Raw genomic sequence first — 17,638 nt, forward strand, 5'->3', positions numbered from 1 at the left:
CTTTCTTGTATTTGTTCTATTAACCCCAATCCTTATGCACCACTGAGTTCACTATGTTATACAGCCCATAGTTTATCCTCTAGCTTTCTTTTAATTACCATTTATGCCCCTAGACTACCCTTTTCAGCCACAATCACATTTATAAGTCAGCAACATTTTATTTATACTCACCATAATGTATTTCTATCTACTCCACCCATTTCCACACCTTTACAATCAACCTTATTAAATATTTTGCATATGTTAAGCATCAGCTCCTCCTTTTCAACCTTCATTGTACTTCTTAGTAATCTATACTCTAGATCTTAATACCATGAGTTTACTCATCGTATTTAGTTCATATTAGTGAAACAACATTAGCGATACAATTGGTAGAACAATATTTTTCCTTTTGTGTCTGGCTTATTTTACTCAACATAATGTCATCAAAGTTCATCCATGTTATCATATGCATCACAACTTCATTTCTTCTTACAGCTGAACAATATTCCATCCTATGTATATACCACATTTGTTTATCCATTCCTCAGTTGATGGACACTTGGGTTGTTTCTGTCTTTTGGCAATTGTGAGTAACATCACTATGAACATCAGTGTGCCCTTGCTTTCAGTTCTTCTGAATATATTCCTAGTAGAGGGATTGCCAGATCAAGTGGCAGTCTGTACTTAGCTTCCTGAGGAACCACCAAACTGTCTCCACAGAGATTGCACCATTTTACTTTCCCACCAGCAGTGATTGTTCCCATTTCTCCATAGCTTCTCTAGTACTTGTAGTTTTCTTTTTTTTTGATAATGGTCATTCTGTAAGGTGTGAAAATAGTATCTTGTAGTTTTGAGCTGCATTTCCCTAATAACTAATGATGTTGAACATTTTTTCATGTGCTTTTTGGCCATTTATATTTCCTCTTTGGAAAAATGTCTGTTTAATTGGGTTGCTTGTCCTTTTTTTTCTTTCTTTCTTTTTTTAGGTACCAGTCTTGGTTATTAAGCCCAGGAAGCTCCACTGAGCCATGCTAGCTCCTCTGAGTTGGTTTTTTTCGTTTGTTTGCCTCTTGTTTGTTTGTTTGTTTGTCTTTAGGAGGCACCGGGAACCGAACCCGGGACCTCCCATGTGGGAAGCAGGCGCTCAACTGCTTGAGCCACATGCACTCCCCTGCTTTTCTTTTTATTGGTGAGTTTTGTGATCTCTTTATACAACATGGAAATCAAACCCTTGTCAGATACATGGTTTCTGAAACTTTTATCCCATTGAGTAGACTGCCTTTTCACCTTTTCAGAAAGTCTTTTGAAGCACAAAAGTGTTCAGTTTTGAGGAGGTCCCATTTATCCATTTTTTCTTCTGTTGCTCACTCTTTGGGTATAAGGTTTAAGAAACTGCCACCTACCACAAGATCTTGAAGATGTTTCCCTACATTTTCTTCTAGGAGTTTTATGGTTCTGGCTTTTATATTTAGGTCTTTGATCCATTTTGAGTTAATTTTTGTATAAGGTATGAGATAAGTGTCTTCTTTCCTTCGGATATGGATATCCAGTTCTCCCAGCACCATTTATTGAATAGACTGTTTTGGCCCAGCCAGGTGGCTTGACAGCCTTATCAAAAACCACTTGACCATAAATGTGAGATTCTATTTCTAAACTCTCAATTTGATTCCATTGATCAACATGTCTATCTTTATGCTAGTACCATGCTATTTTTACCAATGTGGCTAAGTAATATGCTTTAAAGTCAGGAAGTGAGAGTTTTCTAACTTCATTCTCCTTTTTAAAGATATTTTTGGCTATTCGGGGCCTTTTAACCTTTCCAAATAAATTTGATAATTGGCTTTTCTGTTTCTGCAAAAAAGACCATTGGAAGTTTTATTGGGATAGCATTGAATCTATAAATCAGTTTAGGTAGAATTGACATCTTAGTGATATTTAGTCTTCTAATCTGTGAACATGGAATGCGCTTCCATTTATTTAGGTCTTCTTTAGTTTTTTTTAACAACGTTTTGTAGTTTTCTGACTATAGGTCCTTTATGTCCTTGGTTAAGTTTATTCCTAAATATTTTTTTAGTTGCTATTGTAAATGGAATTTTTTCCTGACTTCCTCCTCAGATTGCTCATCAGTAATGTATAGAAACACTACTGATTTTTGCATATTAATCTTGTATCTTGCCATTTTGCTCAACTAATTTATTAGCTCTAGTAGCTTTTTTGTGGATTTTTTGGTATTTTCTAGGTATAGGAGCATGTCATTAGTGAGCAGCAAAAGTTTTACTTTCTCTTTCCCAATTTGGATGACTTTTATTTAGGTACTAGCACCATACTGAATAACAGTGGTAACACTGGGCATCCCTGTTTTGTTCCTGATCTCAGCGGAAAAGCTTTCGGTATTTCATCATTGGGTACAATGTTAGCTCTGGGTTTTTTTATGTATGCAGTTTACCATGTTGAGAAAGTTTCCTTCTTTTCCTATCTTTTGGAGTGTTTTTTAATCAAGAAAGGATACGGGATTTTCTCAAATGCCTTTTCTATGTTAATCAAGATGATTGTGTGATTTTTTCCTACCTCAATTCATTAATGTGCTGTATTACACTGATTGATTTTCTTATGTTGAACCACCCTTGCATACCTGGCATAAAACCCACTCGATCATGATGTATAATTCTTTTTATTTTTATTTTTTTTAAAGATTTATTTTTTTAATTTAAAAAAATTTCTCTCCCCTTCCCCCCCCAACCCCCCCCATTGTCTGCTCTCTCTGTCCATTTGCTGCGTGCTCTTCTTTGTCCGCTTCTGTTGTTGTCAGCGGCACAGGAATCTGTGTTTCTTTTTGTTGCATCATCTTGTGTGTTAGCTCTCCGTGTGTGCGGTGCCATTGTTGGGCAGGCTGAACTTTCTTTCGCGCTCTGCGGCTCTCCTTACAGTTCGCACTCCTTGCGTGTGGGGCTTCCCTACATGGGGGACACCCCTGTGTGGCAGGGCACTCACTCCCTGTGTGTATCAGCACTGCGCATGGGCCCGCTCCACACGGGCCAAGGAGGCCCGGGGTTTGAACCGCGGACCTCCCATGTGGTAGATGGACACTATCCACTGGGCCAAGTCCACTTCCCTATAGTTCTTTTTAATGTGCTGTTGGATTTGATTTACAAGTACTTTGTTAAGGATTTTTGTGTCTATATTCATTAGAGAAATTGGTCTGTAATTTTCTTTTTTCATAGTATCTTTATCTGGTTTTGGTATTAGGGTGCTGCTGGTTTCATAGAATGGGTTTGGTAGCGTTCTCTGCTGTTCAATATTAAATCTCCTTTGAGTGATTGGTAGAATTCACCTGTGAAGCCTTTTGGTCCTGGGCTTTTCATTTTCGGGAGGTTTTTGATGACCGTTTCAATCTCTTTATTCATGATTGGTTTGTTGAGTTCTTTTATTTCTTCTAGGGTCAGTGTGGGTTGTTCATGTGCTTCTATTATAGGAATTTGTCCATTTTGTCTATATTGTCTGATTGTTGGAGGAATTCACTCTGCTTTTAATTAAATGATTTCTCTTCGCTAGGAGAGGACCTGGTAACTTTCTGCAACCTTTTTCCAGCCCTCCGAATGCCCCATGTAAAGGTTCTTTTTTTTTTAAATTGTGGTAAAAATAAATAACATAAAATTTACCTTTTTAAGTATACCATTCAGTGTCATTTAGTTCATTCACAATGTTGTGTAACCATCATCACTATCTATTTTCAGAACTTTGTCATCATCCCAAACAAAAACACTGTACCCATTATCAATAACTCCTTTTCTCCCTGTCTCACCTCAAGCCTCTGGTGACCTATAATCTACCTTCTGTCTCTGTTGAATTTGCTTATTCTAGATAGTTCATGTAAGTGGAAACATACAATATTTTTTCTTCTATATCTGGCTTATTTCACTTAGCATGTTTTCAAGGTTTATCCATGTCGAAGCATGTATCAGAATTTTATTCCTTTTTATGGCCAAAGAATAGTCCATTGAATGAATATGCTTTTTTGTTTATTCATTTATCTGTTGATGGACATAGGGGTTGTTTTCCACCTTTGGGCTATTGCGAATAATGCTGCGATGAACACGGTACACCAGTAGTAAAGTTTTATTTTTCCATCACACATAACAGCTCCTGGTGACAGGCCCTCTGCTTGGGGACAGTATCGATTTGTCACCTAGGAGGAGGTGGAAAGAACAGTTCTGTGGAGCTGGCCTCATCTGGGCCTTATCTATCCCAGCTTTGACATCTCTGCTTTCTCCTTTGCCCAGGACACTTCACATTTCTGAGCTTCTCTTTTCTCTTCTATAAAATCAGAATAATAATTATTATCTCTTATGATTTCCGAAAGGATTGATAGAAATATTTGAAGTACTTGTTAATTCAGCAGATATTTGTGGCGCTCCTACTTTGTGCCAGTTTTTCCAGGCACCAGGAGTCAACAGCAAGACAGACACAAATCCCTCCCCTCTTGGGACTGGAGGAGTTGAACCACAACAATGTGTAAAATATGCAAACCTGCAGTTTAGCATCAGGGACTTGTGCCCTGAAGTGACTCCCTGAGGAGGCCAGCTTTGGGCAGCGATCTGAAGGAAGGGGGAGCCAGCCAGGCAGGGGTGGCAGGAAGGACATTCCAGGCAGAGAAAACAGCACATGAAAGGTTATCCTGGCACAGCTCAGCTACCACTGCCACGACTTTTATATTTTTGGAATTATTACCTGTCAGGCGAGTGAGAAGGGTGCTTGCTTTTGCATAAATAGGTAAACTGAGGCCAGGCAACTGGGGAAGGCTACAGGGTGCTTGGGAAGGGCTGTGGCCGCTGACATTCTGGCCTTCTAGAACTTGGAGGACAGGAGTTGCTCCCTCCCAGCACTGGGCCAGGGCGATTTATTTCTCTGCTGGAGGGCGGAGCAGCACCAGCCCCGGGTGGCTACCGACGGGGATGCGCAGCCCTTGAGCCCTGCTCTCTCTGGCCTCTTCGCAGTGCCCGTTCATGGACGAGCGGATCATGTGTCTACACAGTAAGATCAAGAGTCAGGCCCTGGAGTTCCCGGACCAGTGAGTGTCGCCCGTCCACCCCACCCCCACCCCCCTCTCTTCCCCGAGGTCCCGTGCCTCACCCCTGTGACCCCGCCTCCAGGCCTGATGTAGCTGAGGACTTGAAGGACCTGATCACCCGCATGTTGGACAAGAACCCCGAGTCAAGGATCCTGGTGCCGGAAATCAAGGTATCAGCGCCGCCGCCTGGGGCTGTGTGCCACGCCTGCGGGCTGCTCGGGGGGAACTGCGTGGCCCAGCCCCGCCCGGCCCCGCCCGGCCCTCTCTCCAGCGGGCACCACCCCAGCGATCTGAAGCTGGCCGGGTGGGCGAGGGCGTGGGCTGTGTCCGCTGAGGTAGGGGAAGGGGGTCTATGGTCCCCTCAGGCCTAGTGCCTGCTGGTGGACTTGGGCTGTGGCTGGTGAGCTTGGGCTGTGGCTGCTGGATTTGGGCTGTGCCTGGTGGGCGTTGGCTGTGCCTGGTGGGCTTGAGCTGTGGCAGGTGGGCGTGGGCTGTGGCAGGTGGGCGTGGGCTGTGGCAGGTGGGTTTGGGCTGATGCTTCCACTGCCCCCTGGCCCAGAGTCTGCTCCACTCCTAGGTGCCAGGCACTTGGCCCAGATACGCCTTTTACATACTCTGAGCAAGTGCGGGGGGGGGGGGGACTTCAGGGAACAACTTGACACCCCTTTCCTTTGAAGCCCCATGCACACACAGCATGGTTAGGGGACACCCCTATTCCCAGGGCACATGTGCACACCGAATGCTTTGGGAAATCCAAGGGTTCACTTCGGACCTGCCCGGGCACCCAGCCACTTAGCACTTGAAGGTGTCTTAAGAGGGGGCAGCACAAAAGGTCAGGGAGTAAGGACTGAGACCCCGGGTAGGGGCCCCCCAGGTCCTCCCCTGTGGCCTCCTTCCAGCTGGTTCCCCCTGAGATGGGGAGGGTGTCGCCAGCTCTAGTCGAGTCTGATCAGGCCCGGGGGAGGAGCTGCAGCAGAGCCGAGGGTGCTCTGAGCATCCACCACACCTCCACCGCTTCTGCACTTGGTCTCGTAGCTCTCTCCCGTTCTGTCGCTCGCCTTTCTCCATGTTTCTCCCCACTTCAGTCTGGCCCCCCACCCAGCTGCTCCCACATGCCCCGCACAACCCCCTCCCCCCTCGGCTCGCTCGCTGGCAGGGCCTCTGTGTTGCTCTGTCCTCCCCCGAGAGCCGGCACCCCTCACCCCTCCTGTCGTTCGTTGAAGCTGCACCCTTGGGTCACGAGGCACGGGGCGGAGCCGCTGCCCTCTGAGGACGAGAACTGCACGCTGGTTGAGGTGACCGAAGAGGAGGTCGAGAACTCAGTCAAACACATTCCCAGCTTGGCGACCGTGGTAAGGCGGGAGGAACCGCTGCCGAGAGCAGGGACAGAGAGCACCAGGCGGGGACAGGGCTGGGATCTAGGAAGCAGGTGCATCCAACACTCCTGGTTCTGTCTCCAGCCAGGTCCCAGTGTCACTAGAGAGAGGGATAGCTGCTCTCCAAGGATCTTACTGCTCCTTCTGGAAGTCCCAGGGTCTCCCAGCTTTCAAAGCATGGTGGGGGAGTGGGAGGAGGAGAGGAGAAGGACCAGGACAGGTGCCAGGGATGGGAGCCGGGGTCTCCAGGGTGAGAGTCCCACCTGGCTGGGGTCTCCAGGGCAGAAGGCTTAGCACTTCTGCTGTGTGGACTGTCACCAGCGCTGAGGGCAGGGCTCCCACGTCACAAGCCACCTCCTGGGGGTGGGATAGTGTTTAGGAGTCCCTGGGCCCCTTTTTTGACCTGGGATTTGGGCCCTGAACCCAGAAGGAAGAGTCAGAACGTGGGGTCCTTCGGGCCTAATGTTAAAGACTCTGGGAGTCAGCCACTTGCCAAGGCCCCACCCAGGAGCTTCAGAGTCTGGGGGCCACACTGCAGTCCTGGGGACAGACCCAGCTGGCTGCCCCGCCACAGCCACCTCAGAGGGCCACCTCAAAGGCAGTCGCCTTTGGTGAGCAGGGCCCCAGGGCTGGGGCGTGGGCGCTGTTGCTCCTGCTGCAGAATTGCCAGTGTCGCCCTCCAAGGAGCCTACATGCCGGCTCCCTCTTCCAGCTTCTCGCCCCTCCCTCCTGCCTTCCCACACTTTCTTTCGCCTTTCTTCCAAAACCTGGCCTCCTGGGACAGGCGATTATTCACCTCTTCCTCCTCCCCCCGCTGGGGTCTCTGTATGACCCTCACCAGGAGCTGCTCACCCACACCCACTCGCTTTTCTTCATCTATGCCTGCACCCACCGCACCCACCTGCACCCATGGGGGGGGCCGTGCCAGCTGGCGTTAGATTCCTGGTGCCTAACACAGGCTGTTCTGTGCCAGCCATGGCCCTAAGTCGTGGGGAGGGGGGACAACCGTTTCACCCTGAACCAGTCCCCTCCCACCCACCACTCTCCCCAGCAAACAGCTGCAAGTTCTTGGGGGAGCCTAGCCGACCCTCGAGGTCTGGAATAGAGTCAGTCATTCAGGAAACACTTCTCAGGCCCGGGCTGGGGGCAGGTTTCAGCTGTCATGGAAAGAGGCCGACCCAACAACTGCACCAGAAATGTCCAGTGCAGTACAGGGTGCCATCCCTGCTGGAGGGACTCGGACCAGAGGAGGGCGTTGGAGAAGGCGTTCTGGAAGAAGTGGCAGTTAGCACTGAGAGGTTGACAGGTGTGAGCTAGGCCGAGAGAGCTGGGGTGGTAGTGGACGGGGGAGGTGCTCCCTGCAGGGGGAACAGCATATGCAGTGAGCCTCTGGTGGGAGGGAGCTGGGCCCACGACAAGCTGCAAGAAAGCCAGTGCCATGGAGGCAGGGCAAGGCAGGTGGCAGGAGGGTGGTATGAGCCTGGGAGCTGGGGCCAGACCACAGGAGTGTTGAGGGCATAGCAAAGGTATAACCTGATCCCAAGAGCCGTGGAAAGTACCTAGAGAGTTTTAATGGGGATTGGCATGATCAGAGTTGGCCTTGAAGATCCCCCAAGCTGCCACCTAGAGAATGGACAGTGGGGACCAGGGAGGAAGCCGGGTAGCCAGGAGAAGGCTCCTGCAGCTGTCCTGGCAGGGCAGGGCGGGCAGGTGTTGGAAAGTGGTCTGGCTGGGAGATGATTATGCAGTGTAGGTGCCATGCAGCAAACCCTCCTGGAGTCCCAGTGTGTGCCAGGCACTAGGTGCAGAGATGAACAGGATACAGGCCGGTCCTCCAGGGGCTTCCAGCCTAATAAGAAAGTTGGACCCAGAAAGGATAACCAGAGCGTGTAAGCACACAGCAACAGGTCACCGCAGAGGGGGGCAAGAGCTGGGAGGCTTCGGCAAGTAGGAGCTGCTTCTAGGGAGAGTTTGCTGTTTGACCAGGCCAGAGGCGAGGGGCCAGGCTGGCAGCCTCACCAGGGTGTGCAGCACTTGCAGAGGCTCCAAGGACAGAGGGCTGGGTGTGCAAGGGAGACAGCACAGGCCTGGCCAGAGCACGGCGAGCTGGAAGCCAGGGAGCACCCCCCTGTGCCTTCATTCTCTAAGCCAGTGTTTCCAAACTCTTTTTCTTAGCAGCAAACCCTTAAAAAAAATATCAGGAACTTAATCAATAGGTGAAAGAACTTGGAGCAGCACCACTGCTCTAGTTAAAGCGGGGCAGGGGCCACCTGCTTCCCAGTGACAACTTGGGGAGTTGGGGGGCCATTCCTTGGAAGTGTCCTTCCCGGGATTCAGCAGCCCAAAGGGCCTCCAAGTGTGGTTGGTCCACGCCCTTGCTCCAGAACCTTCTACAGCTCCCTGGCCAGCAGTAGGGTGACTTCCAGACTGCTGTGGGTGGTGGGTTCTAAGTCAGCAAGTGAGGGGGTGAACGTGGGGATCAGAAAGGGTGGGGGCATATTGGCGGGGCAGGCAGAGGGGAGGAGTGACGGAGGCCAAGGGGATGTGTTACCGTGACCTGGGCGGATCCTCCCTCTCAGGCAGGGTCGTTGTTCCCCAACCTGCAGACCAGGCTGTATTGTTGGACTAGAGCCGGGGCCCCAAACAGTTCCCCTTCCTGGGACGGCGCAGGCTGGCCCCTGGCCCTCCCAGGACCTCTGAGCTCTGTCTCCCTTGCCCATCAGCCTGGGGAGTGGCCACCCCTCAACTCCTTAGACTTGGACAGTTGTTGCCCCTCCCTCAACTAAAATGCAGCTGCTCAAGAAAGCAGCACTCTCACGCATTGCTAGTGGGAATGTAAAATGGCACAGCCACTTTGAAAAAGTCTGGTGGTTCCTCAAAAAGTTAAACACAGAGTTGCCGTATGACCTGGCAATTCCACTTCTAGGTCTACGTAGACACCCAAGAGAAATGAAAACAAGGTGGATTTTCAGAGCAGTATCCCCAATAGCCAAATTGTAGAAACAACCCGAGTATCCATCAACAGATGAATGGTTAAACAAGTTGAGGTCTAGCCATACTGTGGAGTATTATTCAGTCCTAAGAAGGAAAGAAGTTCTGATTCGTGCTACGGCATGAATGAACGAAACTTCGCAACATTATGATGAGAAAAGGGAGCCAGCCGCGAAAGGACAAATAGTGTATGACTCCGTTTATTTGAGATGTCCAGAAAAGGCAGGTGTCTGCAGACCTACAGGCAGAAGGGGGCTGTGGGTGAGAGGGGGATGGGGAATGACTACTGATGTTTCTTTCTGGGGTGATAAAAATATTCTGGAACTAGAGAGTAGGTAAGGGTTGCACAACCTTGTGAATATACACACTTGAAAAAAGGATGAACTGAGTGTGATTGTATCTCAGTAAAACACACACAGCCTCCACCCCCCGGATCAGGCCCGGAAAGCAGTAGTTCGTTTCCTGCTGGGTGATCATAAGTGGCTTTTCCCCAAAAATAAATGCCTGGACCTGAAGAGTAGACATTTGGTGGGCCAGGAGGATGTCCAGCGGTGGCTCAGCAGGATGGCAGCAGGGCTGGAGGGACCGTGCGGGCCAGCTCGGCAGCTCAGGGCTGGCAGGACAGCCTTGGGTGTCAGGCTGGAGAGTTTGCCAGGGAACTGGGAATGGTTTTGGAGCCAGGAAGGGAGCCAGCCTGATCTGAGCCAGCTTTGGCTACTGTATCCTGAGCGGGAAGGATCCTGCCCGGTCTCTCCCCAAGGCTGCCATCAAATTCTCTCTTCTGGCCCTGGGGAGAATGGAGAGGGACATGGGACTTTTTGGAGTGGCCTGTGGGCAGTGTTGCCTGAAGTCTCCCCCAAGTGGCTGAGTGGTCATTAGCCTCCCCTCTTCTCTCCTTCTGCAGATTCTGGTGAAGACCATGATCCGAAAACGGTCCTTCGGGAACCCATTTGAGGGCAGCCGGCGGGAAGAGCGCCCCTGGTCGGGGCCCGGAAGCCTGCTCAGGTGAGTGGCCACCTGCCTTCCTCGGGCGGGCGGGGAGCTGCAGGTGCACTCGGCACCCTGCCCACACCATGCTGGCAGCTGCTGGCTGTGGTTCCGCCCTGTCCTGGCCCAACCCAGCCAGCAGCAAACCCACACTGAGGTATTATCTTTCTTGGGAGAACCTGCAATTTAATTGGGGGGGGGGCCCTTAACAATCAGAGGGCATTTTGTGGCCCCAGAGGCATGCATGCTTGACGGTGGGATTTTAGGTCCTGTGATAGGTGAGTAAACAGTCTTGCTCCCAGGACCCCCCATGTCTTGGAGGCTGATGAAGACCACCCTGACAGCAGCTCTCAGGGGTCTGAGTGTGTCTGGGGTGGGGGACGGGCATCCCACAGATCCCCAGGGCCCCTTCTCACTTCCCTTTTCCCTCCCCTCTGGCGATTCCAGCAAAAAGCCAACCAGGGAGTGTGAGTCCCTGTCTGAGCCCAAGGTAACGCCTGCCTGCCTGTGCCAGAGCCGCTGTCGGGGCCTGGGGGAGGGGGCACTGCAGAGCACGGGGCGCCCCAGCCGAGGCTGCCGCTCCTTCCAGCCCGGGCCTCCGGATCCAGAATCAAAACCGGGGCCTCGAGGGGCTTTGACCTGGCGGTGGCCGTGCATGTGGGGCTGGGGCCACGGGTGCATGGCGCTCCACCCGGAATGCCTGGCGGACTCGCCCACGCCCGAGATCCGGCTCGCGCAGGCTGCCCTGTCCCAGCAGAGGTCGAGCATGGAGCAGGCTCTGACGAGTGAATGAGTGAATGAGCAGATGAAAGAAATCGCTCTCCTGCCAAATTGTGAACTTGGGCAGGGACTGTATCTCGTTCGTCTCCAGCTCTCTGCAGAAGGGCTAGCGCCCCCCGAGGCTCAGTCCATGCTGATGGTCTGTATCTCCGGCAGGCAGCCCCGAGCTGCCCCTCCTGAATCCATGTGGTCGGAGTGGGCTCAGACAACCCTGGGCTCCCCCCTCGGCTTCTCCAGCATCCGCCCTTCCTCCTCGGATTTGCTGACACCCAGAAAATAAGCCCCCTTCCAGCCTGCTGCAGACCCACACCTGGCCCCTACCAAGGACCCGGGGCCTTTTCCTTCTTGGTTGGCCATCCCCCTTCCGCACACATCCAGGTCAGCGCTGGGAGGACAGAGCGGGAATGCTTGTCGCTGTAAACTAGGATGACAAATATTTGTCAAGCCTGTTGCACCCCATCCCCCACCCCAGCCGCGGCAGTGTTCTCAGGCCCTGCCCTCTGCCCACTGACCTGGGCTGAGCCTCTGGATACTCCACACAGGGCTCCAGGCAGCCATTTCTTTTCTTTCCTTTTTTTTTAAAAAACAGTTTATTGAGGTATAATTTGCATACCACACAATTCACCCACTGAAGGTGAACAATTCAATGGTTCTAGTATATTCAGAGTTGTGCATCTATTAACACAATCAATTCTGGATTTTCCTTAGTATGAGAAGAACCCAAGCCCCTTAACTGTCACCCCCCAATCTTACCCCACCCCAGCCCCTAGCAGCCACTGGTCTACATTCTGCTTCCAGAGATTTGCTGCCCTGGACATGTAGAAATGGAGTCACGTCCTATGGGGTCCTTTGTACCTGGCTTCTTTCATTTGGCCTCATGTTTTCAAGGTTCATCCCTGCCGCAGCAGGCACGAGTGCTGCGTTCTTTCCTGACTGTAAACACACACGGACGCACAGTCCGCTGTGTGGGTAGACCACATACTGTTGATGCATCAGCTGAGGGCACCTGGGTTGTTTCCACCTGTGAATTGAATGGTGCTGCTGTGACCTGAATGCTCGTGTGTAGGGGTAGCCCTTCCTCTTTCTTAGGAGCTGGCTCAGGGGTGAACTCTATCTGCCATAGAGGAACATAGAACATAGAGGAACCTGGCCCTCGAGAGAGGAGCAGGAAAGGTAGCAGTGCGCAGGGAGAACCGGTCCATCGCAGCTTCAGAAGCCACCTGTTCCCCCCAGGTGGATGCCAGATGTCTTGCAGCCAGATGACCTGTGGCCTGGCCTTAGGCTTGACCTCATGGGAGTGGAATCAGGCTGTCCTTCAGTCAGCCCTTCTCTTCTCAAACTCAATTTTAGGGCTGGCCAAAACCAGGGCTGCCGTCCATCTGCACACAAGCCTGTAGCTTGTTTCTCTTTTAATTGCAGTGAGATCACAATTGCAAATCACCGGCAGACTGAGTTTATCCAAAGGCCCCTTTAGTCCCCGCCACACCTGGGGATGGCCTGCCCTTGCCCTCAGCTCCTTGCCCTCAAGGAGGGGCCTCCTTGGGTGTACAGCCATCGTGCTTTCTCTTTCCTTTTGTAGGTGCCAAGTTTGCCTTCTGGAAAGGGGCACACAGATGGCTTGGGACAGTAGCCATTAGCTCCATGTCCATATGGCAAGTCCGACTGCTTCCCTTGAGAAGGAGAATGATTTGCGTGACAGTGACAGGGGGTTTAGGCCCCCTATGGGGATTTCCCCCCCATCCCCCATTCCCTGTGCCTGGCGCAGCAGGCAGCCCTAATTGTTCAGGGACACAAGGACACCTCCCTGGTCTCTGCTCTGACGCACCCATGCCACAGGGGAGCACCCTTCCCGCCAGCCTCCGTGGTCTTCTGTGGACCTTTGGGCAAGGGGCCAGGGCAGCCCTCTCCCTGCATAGCCATTTCTCTTAGGTCCTGCTCCTGTTCCCAGCAGCTCCCGGAAGACAAGTGTCACAATTCCACCCCCCCACCCCCCCCCCACCCCCCGCCAGAGCTCACAGCCTGCGGGGAGGGAGAGCGCAGAGGCCTGAAGACCTCAGAGAAGGGCCCCAGAGAGTGGTGTGCACGCTACTCGTGACATGGGCAGCAATTTTAAGTGTGAGATTTGCAATGACTCCGGTTCCTTGCTGTTGCTGGCACGTGATACTCATTTTCCATTTACAGAGGGGACCAAAGGCCCCTTTGAATAATTTATGTCAGCAAGAAAAAAGGGGGGAGAGCCCTGAAAAGAAAGAGCTAAGCCAGTCGTGGTACAGGCGGCGCAGACCCGGGGAGCCTGGCCCAGTGGAGAGTCTTAACCTCCGTTTTCTGGTTTTCTGTTCGCTGAGCAGGAAGCACGGCAGCGAAGACAGCCTCAGGGGCCCCGAGCCGCCCCCCGCGGGGGAGGAGGAAGTGCTCGTGTGAATGCCAGTCCCGGCGTGGCAAGTTGGGGGGCCTGGGGCTGCCCTGCACGCGCGCCACCGCCGGAGGATGCGATGGAGCCGTAGTAGCCGCCGCCATGCAGGCAGCGGCCTCCTCACCTCCTGGGGCTGCCTCAGCGTTTCCGTAGCAGCATGTCCCACGGAAACCCAGCCCTCCGTAGAGCCGTGATTGTCAGCTCTGGTTATTTTCTTTCCTTTGTCGTTTTCAAGAGGACAGGAAAAAAAAAAAAAGACTCCGTCACCTCGACCTTGGCCGCTGGCTGGCAGAAAGGGCGGGCGTGAGGAGTTGGAGCTCACATGCATGGTCTAACCCAGCATGGGGGCAGTTGTTTTAAAACGTTTTGATGCCAAAAAATCCTTCATCGTGAATTCAGAACCATGTCAAACATTCCAAGCCAATGTGTATGGGTGATAATCATGACAGACTGGTAGAAAATTCGGCCAGTCTGAGGCCGCATTTGAGAAGGACAGAGCGCTGGGCGAACGCCGAGGTGGCATCTTCCAGAAGGTGGGTGCCAGGAGTCAAACAGGGCTAGCCCTAGTAGCTGCAGGGAGCTTCAGTGCAATTTATTTGTAAGGAAGACTTAGTTTTCTATGGGTAGAGTTGTCAGGAAAACCACAAAGGGCTTGAAGTTCAGTTTATTGTTTCTCAAAGGCGATTTTCCACCCGGGAAGGGCGGGAAGTTTGGCCTGAAGGCCTGAGCTCGCCTCTCTGTGACAGCTGTCAGAGAGCTTCTGGTTGGCTGAGCTGTAGCAGATCTCTTGTTAAATTACAAACCTTCAGGGTGAACTCCTCCACTTCCATGTACATTACATGGCTTAAGATTCAACAACAACAAAATATTTTCTATTCTCTGACCATACTGAACTCCAGAGTAGTCTGGCAATTCCTTAGAGCTTCCAGGATATATTTCGTTGCGTAAGGCATGCAATCAGGGTTTAGAGACAACGAACTCTACGCTTGTATATAACAGCTTAGCTCATTTGCAACCTGTGTATTCAAGAGACTGCCCGGGTTTTGCTTTCATCATAAATAGTAGCTGATGGCTGTAGTCAGTGAAATACTTATCCAGTTTCTGGAGGGCCAGTTAGGAAAAACTTCTACTCAGCTAAGACCCAGACGGTCATCATTACCTTCAAAACCTTTGTTAGGATGCACAAAACTTTGGGGCCATCTTTTAAGGTTGTTGAAACCCAGAGCTCTCCTCAGGGTATCAGGGAACCAGGGCTTGGTCCAGAAGTTCCCTTCTGTAGCCAGAAGTCCCGAAAGAAAAGAATCTCCTTTTTGATTTCCAGTCAACATTAAGACATTTGACTGAGGTTCATGTGTGACTTTGCCTTGGGCAGGGGGTAGGGGTCTGGAAGGCCTTCGCCTTGGAAGATGCCAAGTCCAGCTTCCCAGTGCTCTGTGGCATCTGGCTTGGGGCACATACAGTGTCGCACACTGGGCCCCAGAGTCTGCGCTCTTCGGTAGTTGGATCAGCGTGGGGCCGAGGCCTTCCTCGCGGAGTCCTGGGTTTCCCCTGCCTTGTTGGGTCCACACAGCCCTGGGCAGCCTTGGCTTCCGTGGATTTTTTAAGCTCTTGACTGTCGTTGAGTCGGACTCCCCTTGCTGTCTTCTAAGCAGTACAGAATTAGCGGATGCTGGCTCGGGAGCGCGGCGGGCCCGGGGGGTGGGGGGATGGAGGCCCGGGGCTTGCCTGCTTGCTTCTCTCTTGGTCACCTAGTACCCCCTCTGCCCCTCCTGTCTCTTCTACACTTATGGGACAAGGACTATAGCCTCCACCCTCTATGAGCAGATGGCCTTTGGGTCGTTTGCAGCGAGCACCTTGTAACGTCCAAGTCTCCGGGTCCTTTCTGTTGCCTCGAGCGCATTCTGTGGCCCCTGCCTGAGGAGGCCCCTCCATGCAGAGCCTCTGTGCAGACCCTCCCGGGTTCCACAGCGCCGTCAGGCGGTGCCCTCTCTCCCCACTGCAAAAACTTGCTGCCAGAAATGTCCTGCATGGCGCAGCAGTCATCAGGCCACCCCCCTTGTCTGGATGGGTGACTGGGGGAGGCCCATGTTGGTAACTTCAACAAAGAAACACCAAAGAATGTTGTGGAAAGCAGAGGTGACTAAAACACAAAGCATTAGAGCTCTCACTCTCTTAGAGCACAAACTGATTTTTAAGAGCCAGACGGGTCAGGGAATAGGGAGAAGCTGTTATGAGCAGCTTTTTTGGGGGTGAGCAAAATGGACACTCAGCAGTTTCTTACATTGCTGGCTTATCTGTGGGACCAATTCAGTGTAAGCATCTGTGGCCTAGAACCACGGCCGCCAGGAAGCACAAGCCCCCCACCCCCTTTTCCTCAGCCCTCCTCTGCATCCCCTCTCAACCCTGCAGGCTGGACAGTGGCCCTGTGAGCCCTCTCCAGCCCCGGTGTTGGCGCTCGGGGTCAGAGAGGCGTCCCTACACGGTTGGCCTGTCCCCTGAGTAGGAGCTCCCATCCTCACAGCCTTTCTGGAAGGAGAGCACATGTGCATCTGATACGCAGGCCCAGCCTGTGGCTCTCACTCCTCTTCCAGATGCAGGCTGCGTGTTGCCTAGGGGAAGGCCCGGGACCTCCACTTGCTTCCAAGGTGCTAGGGAAGGCTGCAAGGTCTTCGGTTCCCATCATCTCTCCAGCGTTACTGCGAGCTTCGTGGGACGGCCGACTTTTCTGTGATGGAGTTAGTGCCCGGCGCTGATGTTTTATTCCTGATCCTTTCTACTATGCATTTTCCTTTTATCAGGTGTATAAAGTTAAATACTGTGTATTTATCACTTACAAGTACATGGACTTAAAGAGAAAATAAGCCTTTGGTGTTTTTCCACAGATATTTAAGCTTCTCTGTAAACTTGAAATAAACATGGTAAAATGGTGCAAAGCCTGGGCCTCTGGGACCTTTCGTTGGTGGTTTTTTCACCTGTCATTTCCGCCTGTCATTCTGTTTTCCTTCCTAGGGTTGACAGCGAGCTCCAGTGCCCCGGACGGGGCTAGTGTGTTCAGCAGGTCCCTACTTTAGAGCATGTCCTGGTACCTGGCTTCTCCTGGGGTTCCCAGCGGTCAGCATCACTGGGGGCTGCTGCTTGGAAAGGCACAGGCCCAGGCCCTGGCCCAGACCTACCGAACCAGAACCTGCCCTTGAACAGGATCCCCATATGACCGGGACTCATCTGCACCTTGAAGTTTGAGAACGTCCTGGTGAAGCCAAACGGGGGGCAGCCGTGGGGGGGCACTTCTGGACAGACCTTGAGTTACCGAGCCCACCCTACAGGCCAGCGTGCTAGTGAACACTGCACCCCACGAGCCAGGGGTCGACCCTGTTCTCCTGGGGGTCATCTGAAAACCAAGGCTCAGAAGGTTGTCACTTGTGAAGATGACACACTTTGGTGAGAGGCAAAGCGAGGCTCTGCATGGTAAGCCAAGCCCCCGAACCTCAGCCTGTGCAGAGCCTGCAGGGGGCTGGGGTTTATGGGGTCGGGAGCCCATTCAGATGCTTTCTGCAGGCCAGAGGTGCAAGGCTCCCTGCATTTCACATGGGAACCAAGGCATTGGCATTGCTCTGCAGGCTTGGAACCTCATTTCTCTGTTATCAAGGCATAGCAGAAGTCAGAGAAAGGCTACTGTTCCATTGCTGCAGAAATAAGACATTAAAATACTGGGTTTAAAGAGTCAAGAGCTGGGTGTTCCTGTGCAAAGTCTGCACTGAGAATGTGATGGAAAGACAGGCATCAACGGGAAGCGGATTTGGTCCAATGGATAGGGTGTCCGCCTACCACGTGGGAGGTCCACGGTTCAAACCCCGGGCCTCCTGACCCGTGTAGTGAGCTGGCCCATGCACAGTGCTGATGCGCGCAAGGAGTGCCGTGCCACGCAGGGGTGTCCCTGGTAGGGGAGCCCCATGTGCAAGGAGTGCGCCCTGTAAGGGGAGCTGCCCAGCGTGAAAGAAAGTGCAGCCTGCCCAGGAGTGGCATCGCACACACAGAAAGTTG

General features: G+C 52.2%; 1 protein-coding gene across 12 annotated transcripts in view; it reads left to right on the plus strand.

Moving 5' to 3' along the window:
- Window positions 1-16,530, plus strand: part of CAMKK2 (calcium/calmodulin dependent protein kinase kinase 2) — a 54,380-nt gene extending 37,850 nt beyond the window's left edge. For 3 of the 12 annotated variants that reach the window (XM_071209786.1, XM_071209785.1, XM_071209787.1), the window contains 7 exons: window positions 4,977-5,050; window positions 5,133-5,220; window positions 6,274-6,402; window positions 10,322-10,422; window positions 10,852-10,894; window positions 12,764-12,836; window positions 13,533-16,530. In XM_071209786.1, the coding sequence (XP_071065887.1) occupies window positions 4,977-5,050; window positions 5,133-5,220; window positions 6,274-6,402; window positions 10,322-10,422; window positions 10,852-10,894; window positions 12,764-12,814 (486 nt within the window). In that variant the 3' untranslated portion in view covers window positions 12,815-12,836; window positions 13,533-16,530. The remainder of the gene's footprint in view (window positions 1-4,976; window positions 5,051-5,132; window positions 5,221-6,273; window positions 6,403-10,321; window positions 10,423-10,851; window positions 10,895-12,763; window positions 12,837-13,532) is intronic. The other 9 variants (XM_058281350.2, XM_012518374.4, XM_023583791.3 and 6 more) reach the window with 4 other exon arrangements.
- The last annotated feature ends 1,108 nt before the right edge of the window (window positions 16,531-17,638 follow it).

Source organism: Dasypus novemcinctus, chromosome 19, assembly GCF_030445035.2.
Source record: "Dasypus novemcinctus isolate mDasNov1 chromosome 19, mDasNov1.1.hap2, whole genome shotgun sequence".
Taxonomy (NCBI): domain Eukaryota; kingdom Metazoa; phylum Chordata; class Mammalia; order Cingulata; family Dasypodidae; genus Dasypus; species Dasypus novemcinctus.